This window comes from Littorina saxatilis, linkage group LG9 (genome assembly GCF_037325665.1).
Source record: "Littorina saxatilis isolate snail1 linkage group LG9, US_GU_Lsax_2.0, whole genome shotgun sequence".
NCBI classification, from domain to species: domain Eukaryota; kingdom Metazoa; phylum Mollusca; class Gastropoda; order Littorinimorpha; family Littorinidae; genus Littorina; species Littorina saxatilis.
The window spans coordinates 31189170-31211016 of record NC_090253.1 but is presented as its reverse complement, the minus strand read 5'-3'; the positions used below and the strand labels follow the sequence as shown (position 1 = coordinate 31211016).

The window sequence follows — 21847 nt, the reverse complement described above, 5'->3', positions numbered from 1 at the left end:
GCGGGGGACACGCCATATACTGAGTGCTGTTGATAGCACTGTAAACGGAATCATCAGTTGTCCACTGTGTTGAAACCTTGCATAAACTTCAGTCTGCAATGGCTACTAACTCAGATTTCAAACTGCAACGACCGGTCACGGTAAGACCCTGTGACATCGGATAAAACACACCCGGATAAAGGCCAAGCAGGCGTACCTCAGCAGCAATACCAGCCCTGATGGCTCACTCGTACATGAAGCACCTGCACTGGCCTGTCATCGGCGCCTGCTTCTCCCCCAAGAACCTCACCCTCCCGCTCCGCTGCGGCGGCTTGCTCGACGCCATGGAGGACGACACCATGAGCAGCGACTGCGACTCCGACACAGGCGACGGTGGTGGTGGTGGTAGCTGTAGCGGTGGTGGTGGTGGCGGAGGAGGTGGTGGTGGAGGAGGCTACGCTGGAGGCCTGGCCGCGGGAAGAAGCGGCTACAGCGGAGGCCTTTGGAGGCCGAATTCCTCCGGCCAGTCCGCGGACCCGTGCTACCGGTGCGGGAAGAGGGTGTACCCTGTGGAACGCGTGGACGTGGGCATTCTCTTCCACCGGAGATGTTTTCGCTGTCGCGTGTGTGGCCTCCAGTTGACTCTCCGCTCGTTCCACTGGGACCACGGGTCTCAAGGTCAGGAGGGAGGTCAAGTTCAAGGACACGGGTCGGAGGCGGGGAGCTTCGGGTCGTCCCCTCCCTCTTCTCACGGATATTCTTCTCACAGTGGGGGAGGAGGAGGTGGTGGTTGTGGTGGTGGTGATGGGAAGTGTACCGGGGCCAAGGACGGCAGCAAGGGGGAGCAAGGTCAGGGTTCAAGGACGAAGAAGGCGGATGTGTACTGCAACGTGCACGTGCCGCGCGCTGTGGGTCACATCGACAGCGAGGCTATGGGCATCAAGCAGGCGCTGGCTGCTCCTAGGCGTGGTCCCAACTCGTGTGACCAGGTAGGTTGCGTGTGTTGTGTTGTGTTGTGTTGTGATGTGTTGTGTTTGTGTGTGTGTGTGTGTGTGTTTGTTTGTGTGTGTGTGGGTGTGTGTGAGCGCGCGTGCTTGCGTGCGTGCGTGCGTGTAATTATGTGTGTGTGTGTGTGTGTGTGTGTGTATGTGTGTGCACGGTGTGTGTGTGTGCGTGCGTACGTGCGTGCGTGCTTGCGTGCGTGCGTGTGTGCGCGCGCGCGCGTACATGTGTGTGTGTGTGTGTGTGTGTGTGTATTTTTATATATATATATAATTATATAGTCCGTATGTCCACTTTGTGTTCAACCTGTTTGTCCTGTTTTGGCGCTTTTCGGGTGGGTTATTTGTACAACCATTATCCCCCCTTCCTTTTGTCTGCCTGTCTGTCTGTCTGTATGTCTCTGAGAGAATTCATGCCTCTTCCAGATTTTGTTGTTTTTGCATACTCGTTATTTCACCTAGCTCATGAGTATGTTGGATTAGGTTCTACCTTGATGTGTATCTCTTTAAGTGTTTACACACGCATATTTTCAATGAAACTGTCTTTGTGAACGGCTTTGCGCTGCCGGTTATTTCGCTTTCGAATTTCAAAAGCTCTCTTGTCATCAAACCGTGGAAACATCCTTTATCAAGCCTGCAACATCCTATTATACAGACTACAAGCAATCGGCGTGGTGAATCATAGCCGCTAGCACGCACGTATGCCTTTCTATAGTTTCTGGGCAAAATAATGCAGGCTTTTGGGATTAATCAGCGTGAAATTCAATTTAGTCTTTCTTGCAGCGAGTTGAGTTAAAACGGTTGTAATATAATGTCGTCAGTGTATGTGCGTGAAGCACCAGACCGCTGCTTTTAATCCACTCTGTCGATCTCTCTCTGTCTGCCTGTCTGTCTGTTTGTCTATCTGTATTTCTGTATCTCTCTCTCTCTCTTTCTCTCTCTCTCTCTCTCTCTCTCTCTCTCTCTCTCTCTCTCTCTCTCTCTCTCTCTCTATCTCTACCATCTTTTCACCCTCTTTCCGTGCACTTTCATTTTTCTTTGTTTTCTAAATCAAACAAGAGCAATAGAGCGCAACAAGCAACGCTAAACGCACCGCTTTGTCAGACGTGAATAATTGATATTCATGAACAACAGGACTCTAGAGTACATGAACGAGTAAAAGTGAACGCATTCAGCCTTTGCTGCTCTACCTCTTCCCGTTCCGATCCGACCTCCCCTCCCCCCATTCATTTTGTTATGACTTTACTAGAGCCTCCTTCCCCCCTCCCCACCCCTCCTTCTTCATAAAGCAATACAATTAAGCTACGATGTCGTGAGAGCATAACAAACAGTGTTAAATGTTAAACGCGTGTTTTTAAAGCTTGTCAAACTGATTTTTGGTTAAAAAGCAGGTGCTTTTGTTAGCCCGCTTCATCGATCACAAAGAACCCTTTGATATTGCATCGTTGTACCCCCGCGTCCAGCCCTCAGTATCTCTTGAATGTGAACACGAGATACTGAAAGGGGAAATACATATTTTTGAAAGAACTTTGAACTTTGAACTTTATTTATTTATCGAGGGTAACAGAATAAGCAAAGTATACATGCTTTTTTTCATCCGGCCCTCGCCCATTGAGGGTAACTCGATTAATAACAAGAAGAAATAGAAGTTACGTTATTTACAATACAATGTATATAATTAACATGTCAAACAATTAAAAAGACATTCAAAATGCATTATGAATATCAAGCAATGATGTAATATTATCACATAATTATTTACTTGTTTCCAAGAGAAACAGCATATAATATGCATTTCTTTGAAGGAAGTTTCACTGAATTGCATTTTAATTAAATCAGGAATGGAGTTCCACAATAAGGCGCCAGAATAAGAAAGACTTGATTTGTAAAGGTCAATTCTAGGGGTTGGGGTAATTAATTCGTTTAGTTTTAAAGAGAGAGAGAGAGAGAGAGAGAGAGAGAGAGAGAGAGAGAGAGAGAGAGAGAGAGAGAGAGAGAGAGAGAGAGAGTGTTTGGGATGTCATTACTTGATTTTGATCAAAAGCAGAAACAGTTTGAAAGCAGCTCGGAGCAAACATACCCGACAATCACCCCCATCCCCACCCGTCCCCATCCCCTTGACCCTTTTTCCTTCTACATCCGGGACCCCCCGCCCACTGCCGCGTTTTGATTCAGAACACTTCGATCCCGGTGAATGTTTGCACGTGACTACAAAGGGAAGGGAAGAAAGTTCATGGTCGCGCAAAGTGCGTGCATTTTGAAAGTGACGTCATCATTAACGTGTTGTCCCATCCCTCGCGCTTTGTTTCTTCTTCTATCTAGTGAACGACGACGAAGAAGAAGAAGTTTCTTCTTCTTTATTTCAAATGTGAGAGAGCGATGGGATACAGTTTGCATGGAAATCAACGTTCAAAGACCAACTTTGAGATCATTACGAGAAACTTGCATAGATCTCTGTGTCTTGGACAGCAGCAGCATCGCAATGTGTTGTCTTTTATTCACGCTTTGTTTCTCCTCCTTCCTGAAATTGCGAGAGAGCAAGCGTCTTTCTAAAAATCACTGATCTAAAACAAACTTTGAGATCAATGGTTAATAAAGTAGAGAGTTATAGTGCCTTCAGGCAAACTTTAGACCTTTACAGGACATGATTGGTGTTAAAAGTGGTTTGAAAATCGTTAGTTTTACGTGTGTTTGACAGTGACGTCATCATAGGGATGTGCTGTCTTTTACTCGCGCTTTTCGTTCAAGGGCCGGCCGTCTTGGTACCCGAGACAATGTCCACGTCATCGTGTTTACAGAGAAGGACGCCACCGCCGCTTCTGTCGATGTCGTTGAACGTTGTCACTGGTGTGCGCAGTTCTTTGTTCTTCTGCCGTCTTTCGTAGAAAGGGGGAATCTAACGGATGCTACCTGTCGCTTCTAGCCTGTGTGTTTTTGTTCTAAGGATGAGTCATTCACCTGTCTCTCTGTGTGTGTCAAGCGCTGTGTCAGACTCGGGGTGCGTTTTAATTGAATACTCGCGGCGGCTTTGTTTCTGGAAAACGGGTGGGATGGGGTCGGAGGGTGCAAGTGGTTGGATGGACGTGGGCGAGACAGGAGAAGAAGAAAAAAAAGTGTGTGTGTGTGTGTGTGTGTGTGTGTGTGTGTTTGTGTGTGTGTGTGTGCATGGTTTGTTTTTGTAGCGACTGAGAAGGTAGGTTTCATTTGCTCGTCTTACACATTTTTGGCTAAACATTTGATGCTGCAAAGTAACGTAGATCGACGGACTTCCACCGTCATTATTCTAGAGGAGAGGAAAGGAAAGGGGAGGGGCCGGAAGTCGGGCCGGAGGAGAGAAGTGGGGGAGGGGGGCAGGGTGAGGACTGAGGAGGAGGAGGAGGAGGGAGAATTTCAATACAGTACGATCAAGCTTTCCAAACGGCGTTTCTAAAGGTCGTGTTGACTTTCACAAACCCTTTGTGCAGTTTGGTGGAGCCGGGTGGCGCTTACAGGAAGTAAGGTCAGGTCACAACCGAACCGAAATCTGTCTGAATAATAATTGATAAACGCCAGATCATGTCGTTGGCGTTACAGTTTACAGAATATAATATGCAGGATTCAAAAGGGTCAGTCAGTACGGGTTGATCGTTATATTGCTAAACGGGTGGCCGGTGTGGGGTGGGGTGGGTGCACGCTCTCTTCGTGGGGTCGGTCGTGCCACAGAGAGATGGGTGCGGGAGGGGGGGGGGGGGGGGGGGGACGGGAGGGGTGAACGCTCCATACCTGGGGTCGGTATAGTTTTTTTTAAGTGCAAGCCACATCGATTGCAAGCGACGACGCACCATCTGAGCGCAGTTTATGGAATACTGATGACGACCCTCGTGTCACAAAGGGATCTGTTGTTATCTTGCTTTTGACGTTGCGTCATTAAAACCTGCGCGAATGTCAAATCATCCGTGTAATTTATGCATTTATTCAGAGTTTTATTAAGGGGGCATTTGCATTTTGAGTGTGATTTTCTCGGGATAAATTGTTGAAATAATTTGACTGGTATATATATATATATTTATGTGGGGTTTTTTCCCTTTCAAATCCATGTAGGAAACATTTGCAGTCGTTAAAAAAATGAGGAATAAATAAGAAACGTACACCCGAACGCATTCACGCACGCAGACAGGCAAGCAAGTTAACGCGCAAACAGGCAGACGGCGATGCAGACAGACGGACAGACAGACATGCAGACAGACACTCTCTTTCTGTCTTTTTGTCCATATCTTTTTCTCCCTTTCCACTCACACACACTTACACAGACAGTCAAACACACACGCACGCTCACACACACACAGACAGACAGACAGACAGACAGACACACATACACACACACGGGCACACACACACTCACTAACACTAACACACTCACACGGGCACACACACACATTCACTAACACACACACACACACACACTCGAACCCCCCCCCCCCCCCCCAACGACACACACAGAGGACTGGAAGTCGTGCAACCCTAAAGATTATATCCAGAACAGTTTACAGCTATAGCTCGGAGCCAGCAGTCAAGTCCCCACATGGTGTCTGCTATCACTTTCCCACCCCGAATTCTCGCTCGGTCGAGCTGGAGAAAAATACAATTTTTTAAATTTTTTTTTAATGAAATGAGAGTTGGAGCGGGTAAGGGATGGGTCCCTGGTGGCGGGGGTAGGGCGATGTGGGAGTTTTGGATTGGCAGGGGCCGTGGTGAGTTGGGGAAAGGTGGAAAAAAAAGAAAAAAAAGCAAAACATTGATCAATCCGGGTGGTGAACAGCTGTAAAGAGAAATGAAAGGGGCCAGCAAACGAATAAAAAAGAAAAAAGGGAGAAAAAGAGAATCAGATAAAAAAAAAGAGGGGGTGGGGGTGGGGGGTGGGGGGGTGGGGGGGGAGGGGGGAGGACTGTGATGTAGGAGAGAAGGGGAGCGGGGGCAAAGGGGAGAGACGGGGGCTCGTGAAAGTCGAGAGACCATTGTCTGTGGCAGGATTGACAGCAGTATACTCTATAGTCTCTGATGACAGTCTCGGGAAGCCAATGGAGGCGGGAGGGTCCTTTTTGAGAAAGACGCCAGACTGACTGACTATTAGGGTTTAACGTCCTCTTAGACCAACTGGTCTATATTGGGACAGGTATTGGTAATACGCTGGAGATATGGTGTGATACTTTGATTCGCTGTGGCTGTCTTCTTCGACACACCAGCATTGGGTTTGTCTCGTCAAAGTATCGAAATACGATCATGATAATCAGAGACGAGAGATGATGCATGCGTGTCTTCGTGTTTTCCATGCCCTGAGACTTTCGCTGTGAACGTGGGATCTTTTTCGTGCGCATGTGTGCACACGGGGGTGTTCGGACACCGAAGAGAGTCTGCACAAAGTTGACTCCGAGAAATAAATCTCTCGCCGAACGTGGGGATCGAACCCACGCTGATAGCGACCAACTGGCTACAAAGCCAGCGCGCTACCAACTGAGCTACGTCCCCGCCCCACGCCAGACTGGGAACAATGACGTGAACACTGGCTGGCAGGGTGGATCGTCGTGCGTGGGGCTGTGGTGTTTGAATGGATAAACAAGAAATATCGTTGTTTGAATGCTTAGTCACTTGCTTGTTTTTTTCTCTGTCTCTGTCTCTCTCTGTCTCTCACTTCATCTCTCTCTTTCCTTTTATGTTTTTTATTTTTTCCCCACGACTTTTTGTGTGTGAGTTATCTGTTTCCCTCTGTTTTACCTGGTATCTTTGTCTTAGTCGTTTTGTGTGTGTCGCAATCTTAAAAAAAATAAAGTCAAGAAAATGTACGAGTCTCAATCTGTCTGTTTTTCTCTTTCTCTTTCTCTGTGTCTCTGTCTGTCTTTATCTCTTTCTCTGTGTCTCTGTCTGTCTTTATCTCTTTCTCTGTGTCTCTCCTTCTCTCTCTCTCTCCTTCTCTCTCTCTCTCTGCCTCTGTCTTTGGTTATCCCCCTCTCACTTCCCCAAAAACATAAACTAAGTCAGTTCCTCTTTCTCTCTTCCCTTACAAATTTTGTTCGTCACGTTTTCATCTCCGTCTTTCTTCTTTCCCTACTCATTATTGTTCAATTGTGTTGAATGTCATTCATTGGTGTCATTGACCGAAGCGTGTAATATTCATTTAGCACTCCCGATCGGAAAGCAGAATGAGTGATGAATGGCTCATCAGCCATTGCCCTTCCATTGCCCTTCCTCTTTTTTTCAGCCCGACTTGATCGCTTTGTTTTAGTCTGCTCGCAGCTTTAAAGGCACACCCCTTCTCGTTCAACTCACCACCTCAGATTTCGCCAGGGTTTTACATGGGATAAGACCATCCCTCCACTTGGTCACATACCGAATATGGACAGCCTGGAAGCTCACTGTGCACAGTTGGGAGTTTTGTAATGATTTATTTTCCTAAAAAAAGAGAAGAAATTAAAGAAATAAATGATTTTTTTTTAATTCATCGACAGTTTCCAACCCACCACTGCAAGCAGTCGGTGTGTTGATGTTTTAATGTCTGTAAGTGGAGGGATGCTCTTGTACCACATAAACGTGTGGACATATATATATATATCTGATGTGGTTTACATGACAATTACCATGCGCGCTCTCTCTCTCTCTCTCTCTCTCTCTCTCTCTCTCTCTCTCCCTCTCTCTCTCCCCTCTCTCTCTCCCTCCTTCCCTCTCTCTCTCTATCTCTCCCTCCCTCTCCCTCTCTCTCTCTCTCTTTCTCCCTTTCTCTCTCTCCCTCCCTCTCTCTCTCTCTCTCTTTCTCTCTCCTTCCCTCTCTCTCTCTCCCTCGCTCTCTCTCCCTCCCTCTCCCTCCCTCTCTCTTTCTCTCTCCTTACCTCTCTCTCTCTCTCTCTCTCTCTCTCTCTCTCTCTCTCTCTCTTTCTCTCTGTTTCCCTCTCTCTCTCTCTCTCTTTCCCTCTTTGTCTCTCTCTCTCTCTTTCCCTCTCTCTCTCTCTCCCTCTCTCTCTCTCCCTCTCTCTCTCTCTCTCCCTCTCTCTCTCTCTCCCTATATATATATCTCTCCCTCTCTCTCTCCCTCTCTCTCTCCCTCTCTCTCTCTCTCCCTCTCCCTCTCTCTCTCTGCCCCTCTTTCTCTCTAGCTTATTCTCCCTCTGTGTTGTCAAGTCCCTGCTTCCAGTATTATCTGTAATAAGCTATTCACGCTTAATTCTGAGCTAAATGACAAAACGGGCCTCGCATTTCATCCGACCTACTTCCTGTGGAGATTCCTTACTGTCATACATTTTGATTTGCACCCGCACTTCCCTCTATATGTGTGCGTGTGTCGCTCATTACCAGTATTGATCATGCGCTGGAGTCAGCGGATGATACATCAGTGCACTGTTATATACACATTGTTGTGCACGTGTCGATTGTGTTGCAGTGCTGCACGAGCCTTTTGGAAGATTAGTGTCGTTTAAATGGCGACGGGTATGACGGCTTACTAGTTGTTTGTTGTTTGTTTGCTTAACGCCCAGCCGACCACGAACGGCCATATCAGGGCGGTGCTGCTTTGACATATAACGTGCGCCACACACAAGACAGAAGTCACAGCACAGGCTTCATGTCTCACCCAGTCACATTATTCTGACACCGGACCAACCAGTCCTAGCGCTAACCCCATAATGCCAGACGCCAGGCGGAGCAGCCACTAGATTGCCAATTTTAAAGTCTTAGGTATGACCGGCCGGGGTTCGAACCCACGACCTCCCGATAACGGGGCGGACGCCTTACCACTAGGCCAACCGTGCCAAAACCTCATAATTGTAATTATCAAGGGAAAATTACTAATTTTCCCGGAATAATTACTAACTTTCACCTGTTAATGACTAATTTTTAGTTTGGGCTCACCTCCTGACGGATTGCTAGTGCCAAAACTAAAAATTAGTAATTTTCCCGTGAAAATGAGTAACTAACAGGTGAAAACAGCAACTGACAGCGTTAATTAGTAATTATCACGTAATAATGGGTAACCCCAGGTTTTGGCACTAGTAAGCCGTCATAGACGGGTACTGAGAGCCACAACTTGTGTTATGAGCGGAACTGCTGGGCTTCGGATGTGACGGTTGATTAGCAAGTAGACATAGAACACTTTATTTTCTCAAGTAACGTTGACAGGCTCTGGTCCGTCTTCGATAATATTCTACAATCTACACCTGTCTGACTTAATACTTTGCATATTTTTTCAAATAGAGACTCCGGTACGCTTATCACCTCTAGCACAAATTCTCATACTGACGTGTGTATAATTCCTCTGTAATATGTGACCCTCCACCACGGAATGAGTCGCATGTTACCTTTGCATGATTTTCTTATTTTTACATTTTCCTAAAGAGTTTTTTTATGCTCTATCCAGTGGTGAAAACCGTTTTAGAAAAGAGCAAAAACTGTTTGAGTTATTAGCCTGTGACTAAGGTGACCCTCACACTGTTACCAGACACCCCCAGACTTATATTAAGCCTAGCGCAGAACCGCGTGAGGTGACATGTGACTCATTCCGTGGTGGAGGGTCACATATAACACAGCGTGTGTGCACACATCAATCATTGTTTTTCACTATAACCTTGCTTGTCCTCAACCTATCAAAAAAACTAACTTTTGAGGAGAAAAGACCATACACACTATTGTTTAATCTCACTATTTCTTGCTCTCACGCTGTCAAAGTACATGACTGTGCAGGGAAAAGACCCCCCAGGCTATCCCGATGAAGTCGGTCATATCGACTGTTGACAAAGACACACGCTTTGTTAAACTGTAACCATACGAACTGGCTCGGGCCACGCGGCAAGGGCGGAAAAACCTTCTTTGTGCAGGATTTACAAAGCGTGAAGGGCGGCCACGATTGATGTTGTAGAGATCGAAGCGTTCTATTGTTGCCTTTAGTGTTGTTGGTTGGCGGTGCGGGCGGAAAATAACAGTTTTAGTGTGATTGTCCTGTGCCGGCTGTTGTCGTTTTAGACTACAACGCGTGCACGCACATGCACGCATGCATGCTTGCGCACATGCACCCGGCAAGATATAACGCATGCGCATATATACCCACACACGCGCAAACATAGACCAACACACACAAACACACACACACACACACACATGCACACACTCGCGAGCGCGCGCACACACACACACACACACACATACACACGCGCGCTTGCGAACACACATGCACACTTACACACAAACCCATCCACCCATCACAGAATAATATAATGGATCCCGCACAGGGCCGAGGTGCATGGGATTTGTGTGTTGTTGTTTTAGCAATTTCGCCACAAAGTCCGCACGACGCTATATTCGTTAATAATTCAAGACGGACTTTAGCACGCGAATGCAGGCAGCCATTCGCGTTGACTCAAAACTGATGACACGTGTACTCTCGTTCACACAGAAAATGAATATGCAGGTAGGGCCTATACACTGCTTCACAGAGACAATGACCTTCCACGCTGACCCAGAGAGAGAGAGAGAGGGAGAGGGAGAGGGAGGGGGAGGGAGGGAGGGACTCGGAGAGAGAGAGAGAGAGAGAGAGAGAGAGAGAGAGAGAGAGCATACATGTACGAATGTTTTTCGCGGCCTTTGTGTCGAAAACAAAATGCCGGTAGTACACAACACGCCTTAATATGTTATAGTAAAAAAGGGATTACAAACCTTATGCATTTAAACCCTTGATTTGCATCAACTTATCCCACAGAGCCTGCTGTTGTCGATGTTAGTAATAAAGAGGTAGGGCAGGGGCGGCAGCTTTCAAACCATCTGCATGGCTTTTAAGTCACGACAAAACCCAGCTCAAGATACACATGTTCCCTGCGTCTTGTCTGTCTCGTCTGTCTAGCTCTCTTGGAGTTGGATGCTTACGAACAATGCATTGCGTTCAGAGAGAAATCAATGTGTATACCGATGATCGCGGATCATTCTACTACCCATGTTTTATCCCGACCTCCCAACACTCTTTCGCTATGAACTTTGCGTTTACGGGAGTAAAACATTGTGACTTCTGACCTCTCCCTCGCTCCCTCTCTATTAATTATCTGTCTGTCTTTCTTTCTCTGTCGTTCTCTCTCTCTCCCCCCTCCCCCTCTCTGTCCCTCTCTTTCTCCCTCTCCCTCTGTATAATGGCATGTATACATGTCTAAAAGGGACAGGTTGGAAGATTAGGCATCGCCTAAAACCTTCATAATAAAGTTTTGAATCTGAATCTGAATCTCTCTCTCTCTCTCTCTCTCTCTCTCTCTCTCTCTCTCTCTCTCTCTCTCTCTCTCTCTCTCTCTCTCTCTCCCCCTGTATCTGTGTCTCTCTGTGTCTGTCCTGACCCACCAACACTCTCTTGCAATGAACCTAGCGTTTACGCGAATAAAACATTGTGACTTTTGACTCCCCCCCCTCCCCGCCTCTCTCTCTCTCTCTCTCGCTCTCTCTAAAAGCCGTCAAAAGGCACTGATCCCCCTTCGCCAATTGACGTAATTGTCACGCTACTGAGGAAGTCAACTACCATTCCAAAGGGCGTCCATTTCACGGTCGCGACTACCTTCACAGGGAAGTCATCGTCCATTAGTTCTGCTGCATTGTCTGCTGGAATGGCTTAACGAGTCAATAGAGAGCAGGGTTGTCGTTCTTACAAAGCTGTGAGGCAGTAGCCACTCTTTGTGTTGCACGAGCAATGCTTTGTATTTTTCGTAGAAAAACGTTTCAATAATAGATGTATTATAGCAACATTACAACAATAGTTTAATATTTTCTTTTGTTGTTATTTTTACCTGTAAAATTAAATGTCTTTTTTATTTTTATATTAAGAAAATTGGTCTCTCTTTAACTAGCTCTCCTTTAAGGAAATTGTTTTTTCACTGGAGTTTTGCTTTTTTGTTTTTTTGACTGAGGAATTTGATGAGTCAGTTTAGAATATCTGTGGGTTTTTTCTTCCGAAAACCCCGAAAGTCTAATGGTTGTTTCGTCCTAACTTCTCTGCTTTAAGGGCTTTCGTTCTTCTTTCTTGACTAAGGGGGTGACCGGGTCTGGTGACCCATTCCTTTCAATGGTAATCCTGTCGGTCTCCAGGCTGTTTCTTTTGCGTTCGGTCTCCCGTTTTTCCTTTCTGACTAAGGGATTCGATGAGTCAATTCAGAACATCTGTATCTCTTTTAGAGGCAGTGCTGTAGGTATTTCGTGTCTTTCCGTCCCCTCGCTTCAGCCTTTCTTTTCCCTCTGGACTTTCACTGTTGGCTGAGAGGCTTGACGAGTCAATTCGGAGCGTTGTTTTCTCGTTAAACCGTTATCATGAAGCTGTTGTGGCCTTTTCGTTTGCTGCTTGAAGACTCCAACGAGACAATTGAGGGCATCGTTCTGTCTTTTATTGATTCGCGTGTGGGTTTTTCCACTCTACCGTAATGTTTCTCTTGGTGTCTTCTTTAGAGTATTCACACACTCTCGGATCATTTTCTGCCTCATGTAAGCTCTTATGTGAAGACATAAAGATTATAATTATGATTCCTTTTGCGGACTGTTTAGGAATCGTTAGTGAACACTCAACGCATTGGTAATTATATTTGTAAATGCAGGTCCCATATAAGCTCTTGTGTGAGGATGTAACGGCTATATATATATGTCCACATGCTCTATTCCTTGGTTTTCTCATTTTTCTCTCTACTATAGGTCTTCTTGTGATTTATTTGTTCTCCTCTTACTAATGTCGTACATTCTGTCCAGAGGATGTAGCTGAACTTTTCATAATTCGCGTGTAACTATACTGTTTAAAGCTTAGTGCATCGAAGGTGATCAATCTTTCATGCTTGTACATTTTATTTGGATCAAAGAGGGATGGCAAACTATCGAAACAGACGATGCTGGAAGTTGCTGCCTCGGATTTCTTCTTCGTTATATTGATGGATACCTGTTTGATTTGAAAAGTCGGTACGTTTTGTTTCGTAGATTCTCAGGTAAAACTGAGAACGAAAAGAGAGAGTTACGTTGGTGGTGGTTTTTTTCATGTTTTTCCCTCATGTTTTTTTTATTGTCGTGAGAGCCCAGGGTGTCATGTTTTGTTCAGTCTTGGCCTACTCTTCAGGTATCATGTCACAGTATTTTAGTACTTCCTTCTGCCTTCTCTTTGTTCTCCACTGGAATGTACCCTTGGGCAATGATTCGAAACTTACACCCCTATTATCCTGTTATCATTGGCTTTTGGTTCCCTGCAAAGGACGCACTGCTGTTCAGAATTAGATCTGACCTGAACGCTCGAAAATAAAAGCCTCCCAAGCGTGAAAACACCAATTACTTTCTCGCATTTCCCAGATCTGTCCGTAATCGCCCGAATGCCGGGCCAAGAACAACCATATTCCAGACATTTTTCTTCCTTTCTTGCCGCCACCCCCTTGCCATTTTTTCTACACTTCCCTGCGGGCGGCTCCGCCATTGTAAACAGGGAGATAACTGTCAGGCATAACAATGGCGGGCGCCACAAGCGGAGAGTGCTCTCCCTTGAGCATACGTCACCGAGGGGGTTGCAAACAGCCTGTCAGATCAGAGGGGTCGCGTTTGTAAACGTCAGGTGAGGGATGAGGCGTCAAATCAGCAGATCGCGCAAACATGCAATTACACTTTTTCCACGCCATCTCCACAGTGTTGTTGTCTGGTCTGTGCCCGCGCCACTGCCTCGAGCTCGACGGATAAGAAAAAGGAAACAGAAGTAATGATAATGAAGAAGAGTAGTACTATACTAGACAAGCTTCCTATTTGAAGGTGATAGAAGCCGTGGAATCACAAATTTGTTTTCTGGGGATCTGTTGCTTTGATGTTGATGTCGCAGCGTGGACGAATCACCAGAGAGTTCACGTTGTCTTGGCACAAATACTCCGGGTCGCGCCTTTTTTTCAAACTTTTTGTCAGTGTAGTGTTTTTTGGGCGCCTTTTTGGGCGCCGTTTTTGTTCCTCCCCTTTAATATACTGAAGGTCAGTTTTTTTTAATTGAATGTAAGTTTGAAATAAAGTATCTTTTTAAAAATTTGTTGTTTTACCAAGATTGTGTTATTTGTTACACGGTGACATTGGTTGTATCTACCTTGCAGATTTAACTAATAGCAGCGTCCGCGATTGAATTGTTGACACTAAATTAAATTATTATCCAAACGCGTTTTTTGGCGGAAAAGCAGCTTCTTTTTTGGGTGAATAAAACCAAAAGAAGAATCACGTTCTTTCTGAGCTCCCACTGTTTTGATGTCACTGTATTTATTATTGGGTGTGTGCTATTTTCTCATATATCAAAACTAACAAGGTATATTAGCCATCCTTTTGCGGCGGAAGATTTTTGGGATCACAGCGTATCTTTCTGATCCCTATTTTCATTTGGTAAACAGCACCCGACTTCATACAGTTTTGATACGCTTGTATTCTTTCAGGGTTTATAATGCAAAATGAGGAATTGAAGAAAGCTTCCCGCCTTCATACGGTTTTGATACGCCTGCAATCTGTTAAAGTTTATGCTTTGATGCAAAAAAAGAGCAACCAAGCAAGCATTCTTGGGGTTGTGTGCACGAAGCACCCAATATTAATATTTTGTTAGTATTTTTGAATGAATTTAGCGTATGAAATTTCTGTTTGCCTAGATCTGCACCTAGCATGGATGGTGATTTGCTTGTGTAAGCATGTGTGCGTGATACAAATCATAATTTCAACCAATCCGACCAAGCGCTTGGTTCCCACCTAGTTGCGCACTTTCTCGTGCACATTACCCATGGTCTTTATCGCCTTAAATGCCACACACGCACGTGCATGAAGTGTTTTCTCTTTGTAGACGGAAGCTTGTCTCCAGTAGGTGTGAAGTGCAAAGAGAATTATCGTGCTTTCGCCTGCAACTTGAAACCTGGATGCACAAACATGGCGGATATTGATCAACGCAAAGCACCCCGCTCTGAGCAGTGTCGGCACGACACAGCTTTTTGAACTTGATATCTGATGAAAATACCTACCCACTGACATGCTTTTGCGCCGAGTGTTGACTGATATAATCTTGTAGTTATACATGATTTTGTTTCAAATCTCTGGCATTTTCGCGGAGTAGTAAACAGCAATGTGAAAGACACCGACATTGAAAAGTGACAAAAATCTCCCCCCACCCCTCCCCAGCTACCTGTCACAGTTTGAGATGTACATCATTGCAGTTAATTTTGACTTTGTTGCAACATTTGAAATGCCAAAGATGAAAGCATCAAACGGCCTTCCATTGAAGATTTTGACTGCTACGAGAGAGAGAGAGAGAGAGAGAGAGAGAGAGAGAGAGAGAGAGAGAGAGAGAGAGAGAGAGAGAGAGAGAGAGAGAGAGAGAGAGAGAGAGAGAGAGAGAGAGAGAGAGATCAAATCAAATCAAATCAAATCAAATCTAATTTTACGAGGGTTGTGGCATAAGCAATATAAACGAACTTCTTTTCAACCAGCCCTCGCCCAGAGATGGACTACTCTAATATTATATGCATATATACACACGTAAAACATTTACTAAAGAGAGAGAGAGAGAGAGAGAGAGAGAGAGAGAGAGAGAGAGAGAGAGAGAGAGAGAGAGAGAGAGAGAGAGAGAGAGATTCTCTCTCAGACAGACAGACAGACAGACAGACAGAGGGCTGGGGGTGGAGAGGGGGTAGACGGACAGGAGGAGCCCCTCGAGTCAAATGACATCGCTCTATACCGAGAACCGTGGCCCCTCGGTCTGCGTAGTTGGAAACTATAACCAGGTATTCACTAGAACCCAAAAGGCAAGGGACTAAACGGTAAGAAAGGGATACAAACAAGAAAAGGTAAGCAGCCGGAAGAACAACAACCAAATACTCGTCTTCTCTAAAGATGTGAGTGAATTAAGAGCGAGTCTCAAACGCGGCTCCGTTCCGCCAATTTTCCCGCAAGGCATGCTGGGAACAGTCTGAAGGCACGTGCGCGTAGTTAAAACGACGTCAGGGCCACGTGCGGGGGACTACTTTTATGACGTCACAAAAGGAACACGGGTCCTCGTTTTGTGCGGAACGGCGTTCTGCCTCGCCCAAGAACGCGGGGTGCCGACATAAAACAGATCATTACAACGATATGTTTTACATCAGCAGATGACAACAGAGAACAAAGGGAATGGTTGCTTTGGAAGTTGGACAAGTCAAAAGCCAGATTTAGAAACGGAGGAGGAAAAGTTAAAAGGCATATATTTCAGACAAGTCCTTTGTACTATAGATCTACGGTAGGAGCCATAGCTGGCACTGTGGCTTTGTCTTTTATTTTATTCACTACTGTCTTAGAGATTTTCATTTTCGGAATTAACAGATTTCAGTTGCATTACTTATTATAGCGACTGGTGTTTTAGGAATGTTTTCTCTAACACTGACATTAGTGAAGAAATCATCTATCAGGTTAAAGCAGTCGTCATCGTTATCGTCATAATCGTCATAATCGACACCATCATCATCATCATCATCATCATCATCATCATCATCATCATCATCATCATCATCATCATCATCATCATCATCATCATCATCATCATCATCATCATCATCGGCAGCAGCAGCAGCAGCAGCAGCAGCAGAATAGTCATCAACTCAGTGAAACTTACAGTGAAGTACAATTTTTGCGCGTCCTTTTCAATAAGATACGTTTACATCATGATAATTAACGCTAATGGAAGAATGGCTCCGCAGCGAAATAATCAAAAGACACGCTTTGAAGAAAACTTCAACAAAATTTCTGACTGTTTCGAGATAACCAGATCAGGCAGACGAAAATATCATCAAGAAAGTCTACCCCGAATTCTTTGCATTGGAAACGGAATTAAAGAAGATCATTCTGCGTGCTGAACAGAGGAAACACAACTCACAACACAAACTGGCACAGCATTCTTTCCCCTGGGTATAACGGAGTGCTTCGCCAATCAGGATTTAAAATATCTGCCGCAAAAAACGGTTCTGTGCCAGACTAGAGTATGCGTTCACGCAGAGACTGCAACGTCGTAAAAACGAGAGACGGGTGGTATTCTAGTTTTTTTCTTCTTCTTCTCGCACTCCAGTTTCCAATCACGCAATGACAGGGGGAAGAACAAGTTCTACGGGACCTGCATCATTTAGTTCGCAGCATCCCACATGCATGTAATACAAATGGCTGATGGAAAAACGTGGGGTGAGAATGGTTTGCGGACGAACTCAGTCGGAGAAATGCCTCTCCGTTTTCTGTTTTTCATCTTCGACTCTTTTTCGTCTTTATTTTTGCGTTCCCTCCTGTTGATTTTTTTGTGCTCTCAAAATGTTGAAATTATTCCAATTGCGAACGCCTAGCGCGCACGTGCCATCTAATGCAGTTTCTAATTATGGTTTTCTGGAGAGAGTTAGGCTTATGCATTATGAAGTATGTGTGGTGTGGGTAGGGGGTCCTGTGCGTGCGTGTGTGTGGGGGTGGTGGAGGAGAGAGAGAGAGAGAGAGAGAGAGAGAGAGAGAGAGAGAGAGAGAGAGAGAGAGAGAGAGAGAGAGAGAGAGAGAGAGAGAGAGAGAGAGCGAGCGAACATCAAATCTAATTTTATTTTACGAGGTTTTTGGCATAAGCAAGGGAGAAAGAGAGAGAGAGAGAGAGAGAGAGAGAGAGAGAGAGAGAGAGAGAGAGAGAGAGAGAGAGAGAGAGAGACAGAGAGAGAGGAGAGAGAGAGAGACAGAGAGAGAGAGACAGAGAGAGAGAGAGAGAGAGAGAGAGAGAGAGAGAGAGAAGAGAGAATTGAATTTGAATTGAATATTGAGTTGAATTGAATTGAATTGAATTGAATTGAATTGAATTGAACTTTATTTAACAAGGATTAAGATTTAAGGCTACGCCTTTTCTTACAATCTGTCCTTGGGACGCACAGACACACAATGATAAAATTGAAAAATTAAAAATTAAAAAAGTTAAAAAGTTTACCAACAAAAGGAGGTCAGAAAACTTCAGCACGTGATGATAAAGATGATGATGATGATGATGATGATGATGATGATAATGATGATGATGATGATGATGAAGATGAGGCATGAAGAGCATACATATGTGGTTATTCATAAAATAAAATGCATACTATGCAAGTAATTATAAGTACAAGCTGGTAGCAATCGAACATGTAGCAATAGTACAACAAATATGTTCAGAATATACAATGCACAGCATATCTTTGGCGTAATACTAAGTGTGGTAAATCAAAACGCGTTAAGCTACTCAGACATTAAGTGCTTTTTGACACATTTTTAAAAACTTTTTAATGACTTAAAGTGCTTAAAGGATGATGGAAGTGAATTCCAAACTGATGTACCCGAAAAAGCAAGACTGGTCTTATAAAGGTCAATTCGTGGAATTGGTGGGATCAAGTTGACCGACCCATATCTGTCGGTAGCTTTATTAAATAATGATGTAATGTAAATCGGCACTTTACCGTAATACAATTTATGCATGAAAATGGCTTTGTTTAACTTGAGATGCTTTTCCAGTGGAAGAAAGTTGAGCATTGTTAATTTCATATCTGTTTGGGCATTATCCTTTACGATGAATTTAGCCGAGCGACGATAGAGAGAGTCTAATTTTTTTAAAGTGGACATCACTGCTGCCATCCCAGAGCGTCGAAACATAATTGATGTGAGGCATTACATGAGCATGGTGGAACATTTCCAGAGTCCTTCTGTCTGTAAGATGCTTTAACTTGGATAGGAGGAAAACATTCTTGGCTACTTTCTTGCAGATATGCTGTAATTGTGCCTGCCACTTGAATTCACAATCAATAATTACCCCTAAAACGCGATGCTGTTGAACTTGTTCAATTGATTGCGTACCAATAGTAAGATTTAGTTTGAGTGGAGAAATCTGGTGTTTTTGTCTGGTTGCAATTACCATACTTTTAGTTTTTATTGGATGGACAAGCATAGCATTGGCACTACACCAGTTATTTACATCGTTTAAAGCTGTTTGAAGGGAGGACTCTATTACTGGAACAGACTTTCCACTTGAATGAAGAGAAGAATCGTCAGCAAAAAAATCACTTCTTACATTGCTATCAGAAATGTGCAGTGGCAGATCATTGATATACAGACAGAACAAGATCGGCCCAAGCACTGACCCTTGAGGCACCCCGCATTTCACAGTCTCCTCAGTAGATATTTTACAGTTTAGGGCAGTATATTGAGATCTGTCCTGTAAATAGGAAGCAAAAAAGTTACACACTGAGCTGTTTCTGATATACGACTGTAATTTCTTCAATAAAATTGAATGATCAACAAGGTCAAACGCTTTTTTAAAGTCAAGAAACACAGCACCACTGATTTCAGATCGGTTTGTTGCAGACAACCAGGTGTCGCATAGCGTGGTAAGGGCGCTGTGACAAGAGTGATTTGTTCGAAAACCAGATAGAAATTGATAGAAAAGGTTTCTGCTTTCTATGTACGCGAGCAAATGTTTGTGAATATGTTTTTCCAATGGTTTGGATAAAATGGGTAATAAGGAAATGGGTCTAAAATTATTTGGGTCGGATAAATTTCCACCTTTATGGAGTGGAATTACTTTTGCTCTCTTTAATAAACTAAGTACAGTATTTTGCTTTATGCAGAGATTATACACATAGGTGAGTGGCTCCACAATATATGGTAGAGCTAATTTGGCCAAGTAAGGAGGAATCTTGTCAGGACCCATGGATTTTTTATTTTCAAGGCCTTCTAGCGCCTTACCTACCTCATGCACTGCCATGTCTGGAATAGTAAAAATAATCGTCTGGTTTACATTTGTCATTTAAAATATCATGTAGTTTTGAGAGAGAAACTTCAAGATCAGAATCAGGACTGTCGCATTTTGCGGATTCATTTAGCCTATTGGCAAGGGGAAAAAAATGGTTATTAAAATCTTCAGGGGAGATGGTTGGGGCAGACCGATTTGAGTTCTGTTTAGATTTACCTAATATGTTATTAACAGCACGCCAAACTGTTGCAATATCTTTCTTGTCCTCGATTAATTTATCAAAATGATTTGCTTTTGCTTGACGTGTTAATTCTGTCACTTATTCCTTTGTTTCTTAAAGTCAGACTTCATGTTGTTTGCTTTGTAAAAATTACGCAGGGACATGGCTTCAATAATCTGTTCCGTCAACCATGGGGGAAGAGATGGATATTTTACTCTGTGGTGACGTAGTGGGGCATGCTTATCCACTATAGGATAAAGTATATCTAAAAAGGGCGCCTAATGCCTCGTCAGCAACAGCATGATTAAACACAGAGGAAAATGGTGCTGAACTGAGATCAATGAAGAACTTGGTTTCATCAAACTTTTTAAAGCTTCTGTATTCAATAGTAATTAGTTGTATGGCCCTTGTGCACCGGCTTAGGCAACTTGAACGACCAAGAACAAAATATTGAACAATGGTCACTGATGCTTGAAGGTACAGTTTTCACGTTGGACACCATGGAGGTATTATTAGTGTAAATGTGGTCAATCAACGTTGATGTTGTATCAGTCAATCTGGTTGAGGTGTTCACAAGTTGATGGAATCCAAAGAGAGACGTTACTGAGCGCCAGGCTGTCTGGGTTTTATGCAAGTCGATGTTTAAATCACCAAGTAACAATACATTACGATTATTACATTTAATGTTATCCATTAAATCAATAAAATCGTCAGACCAAGCTGAATGGGATGCGGGATTTCTATGTACAAAGCCGAGGAGAAAAGAATTCGAATTCTTATACGAAATTTCGAGCCAAAGGCATTCAATACTGTTCACTTCCAAATCAGCCCTGCGCTTTAACAGACTTTGCTATGGAATCATGGACATAAACAGCAAGACCAGTATGTTGTACTTCCATACTGTCACGTCGGATTACAGAATAATGAGGAATCCGCAACATATCATCACAGATGCGTGAGTCTAGCCTAGTCTCTGAAATCCCAAACAAATGGGTTATGGGAGAATGTTGATTTAATAACACGCAGAGATCAGGAATTTTGTTCAAAAGATGATAAATGTTCAAGTGACCGATATTCAGTCCAGCGGCTGAAGCAAATGACGACATGCTTATAAATGTTAAGACACACGCAGAAGCAGACACAATATACGCATACACTGGACGTTGTAGAGGGAATGTTCCAGCTTTGCCAGTAAAGGCAAAAGTCTTTGTCGTCTCGAGGAGAGAGAGAGAGAGAGAGAGAGAGAGAGAGAGAGAGAGAGAGAGAGAGAGAGAGAGAGAGAGAGAGAGAGAGAGAGAGAGAGAGAGAGAGAGAGAGAGAGAAAGAGAGAGAGAGAGAGAGGGAGGGAGGGAGGGAGGGAGGGAGGGAGGGAGGGAGGGAAGGGGGAGGCTTAGGCAGCGCTAAAGCCAACGAAGAGAAACATGAAAACACAATCTGTCTTGCATACACATGTCATAAGCGAGGCATGACTCAAACATTCCCCGCAATTTATGAAACCCCTTTCACCTGGCGTAGGTGTTCTTGCAGGTAACATTCTCCCGCCGCGTTCTTCCCTTATAAATGCAGGTAGGAGGGGTAAGGCAAACAAACTTACACTGTCAAAGTGATTATTGAAATTGACAACGCAGATGAAATAACAGGCCCAGAGAGGTCCCTCCGAAGTACATGTTTTCATTTCCTTGGAAGCGGGGGAAAGTCTGTTTAGGCAGGTTTCAGACTAGTCGATCCATCTCATCCCGACCTGACCATATGACTGCCTTCCCGAGAAGCATTTCATTCACAACAACACCACCATCAACTGACAGATTGATGTATTGAAACACATTTTATTTTTCGCAAGGGATAGTATTAGTTTTGTGCGTAGTACTAGTAGCCTCTTGCACCCCACGCGAGTGGAGCGAGAGAGCACCGTTTGCTACTGTT

The 21847-nt window shown here is 44.3% G+C and overlaps 1 protein-coding gene across 1 annotated transcript in view; it reads left to right on the top strand.

The window, feature by feature from the left end:
• Positions 1-218: 218 nt before the first annotated feature.
• The window catches only part of LOC138977184 (hillarin-like), a 93614-nt gene continuing 71985 nt past the window's right edge, over positions 219-21847 (top strand). The window contains exons 1-2 of the mRNA XM_070350091.1: positions 219-649; positions 842-968. Coding sequence (XP_070206192.1) covers positions 219-649; positions 842-968 — 558 coding nt within the window. The remainder of the gene's footprint in view (positions 650-841; positions 969-21847) is intronic.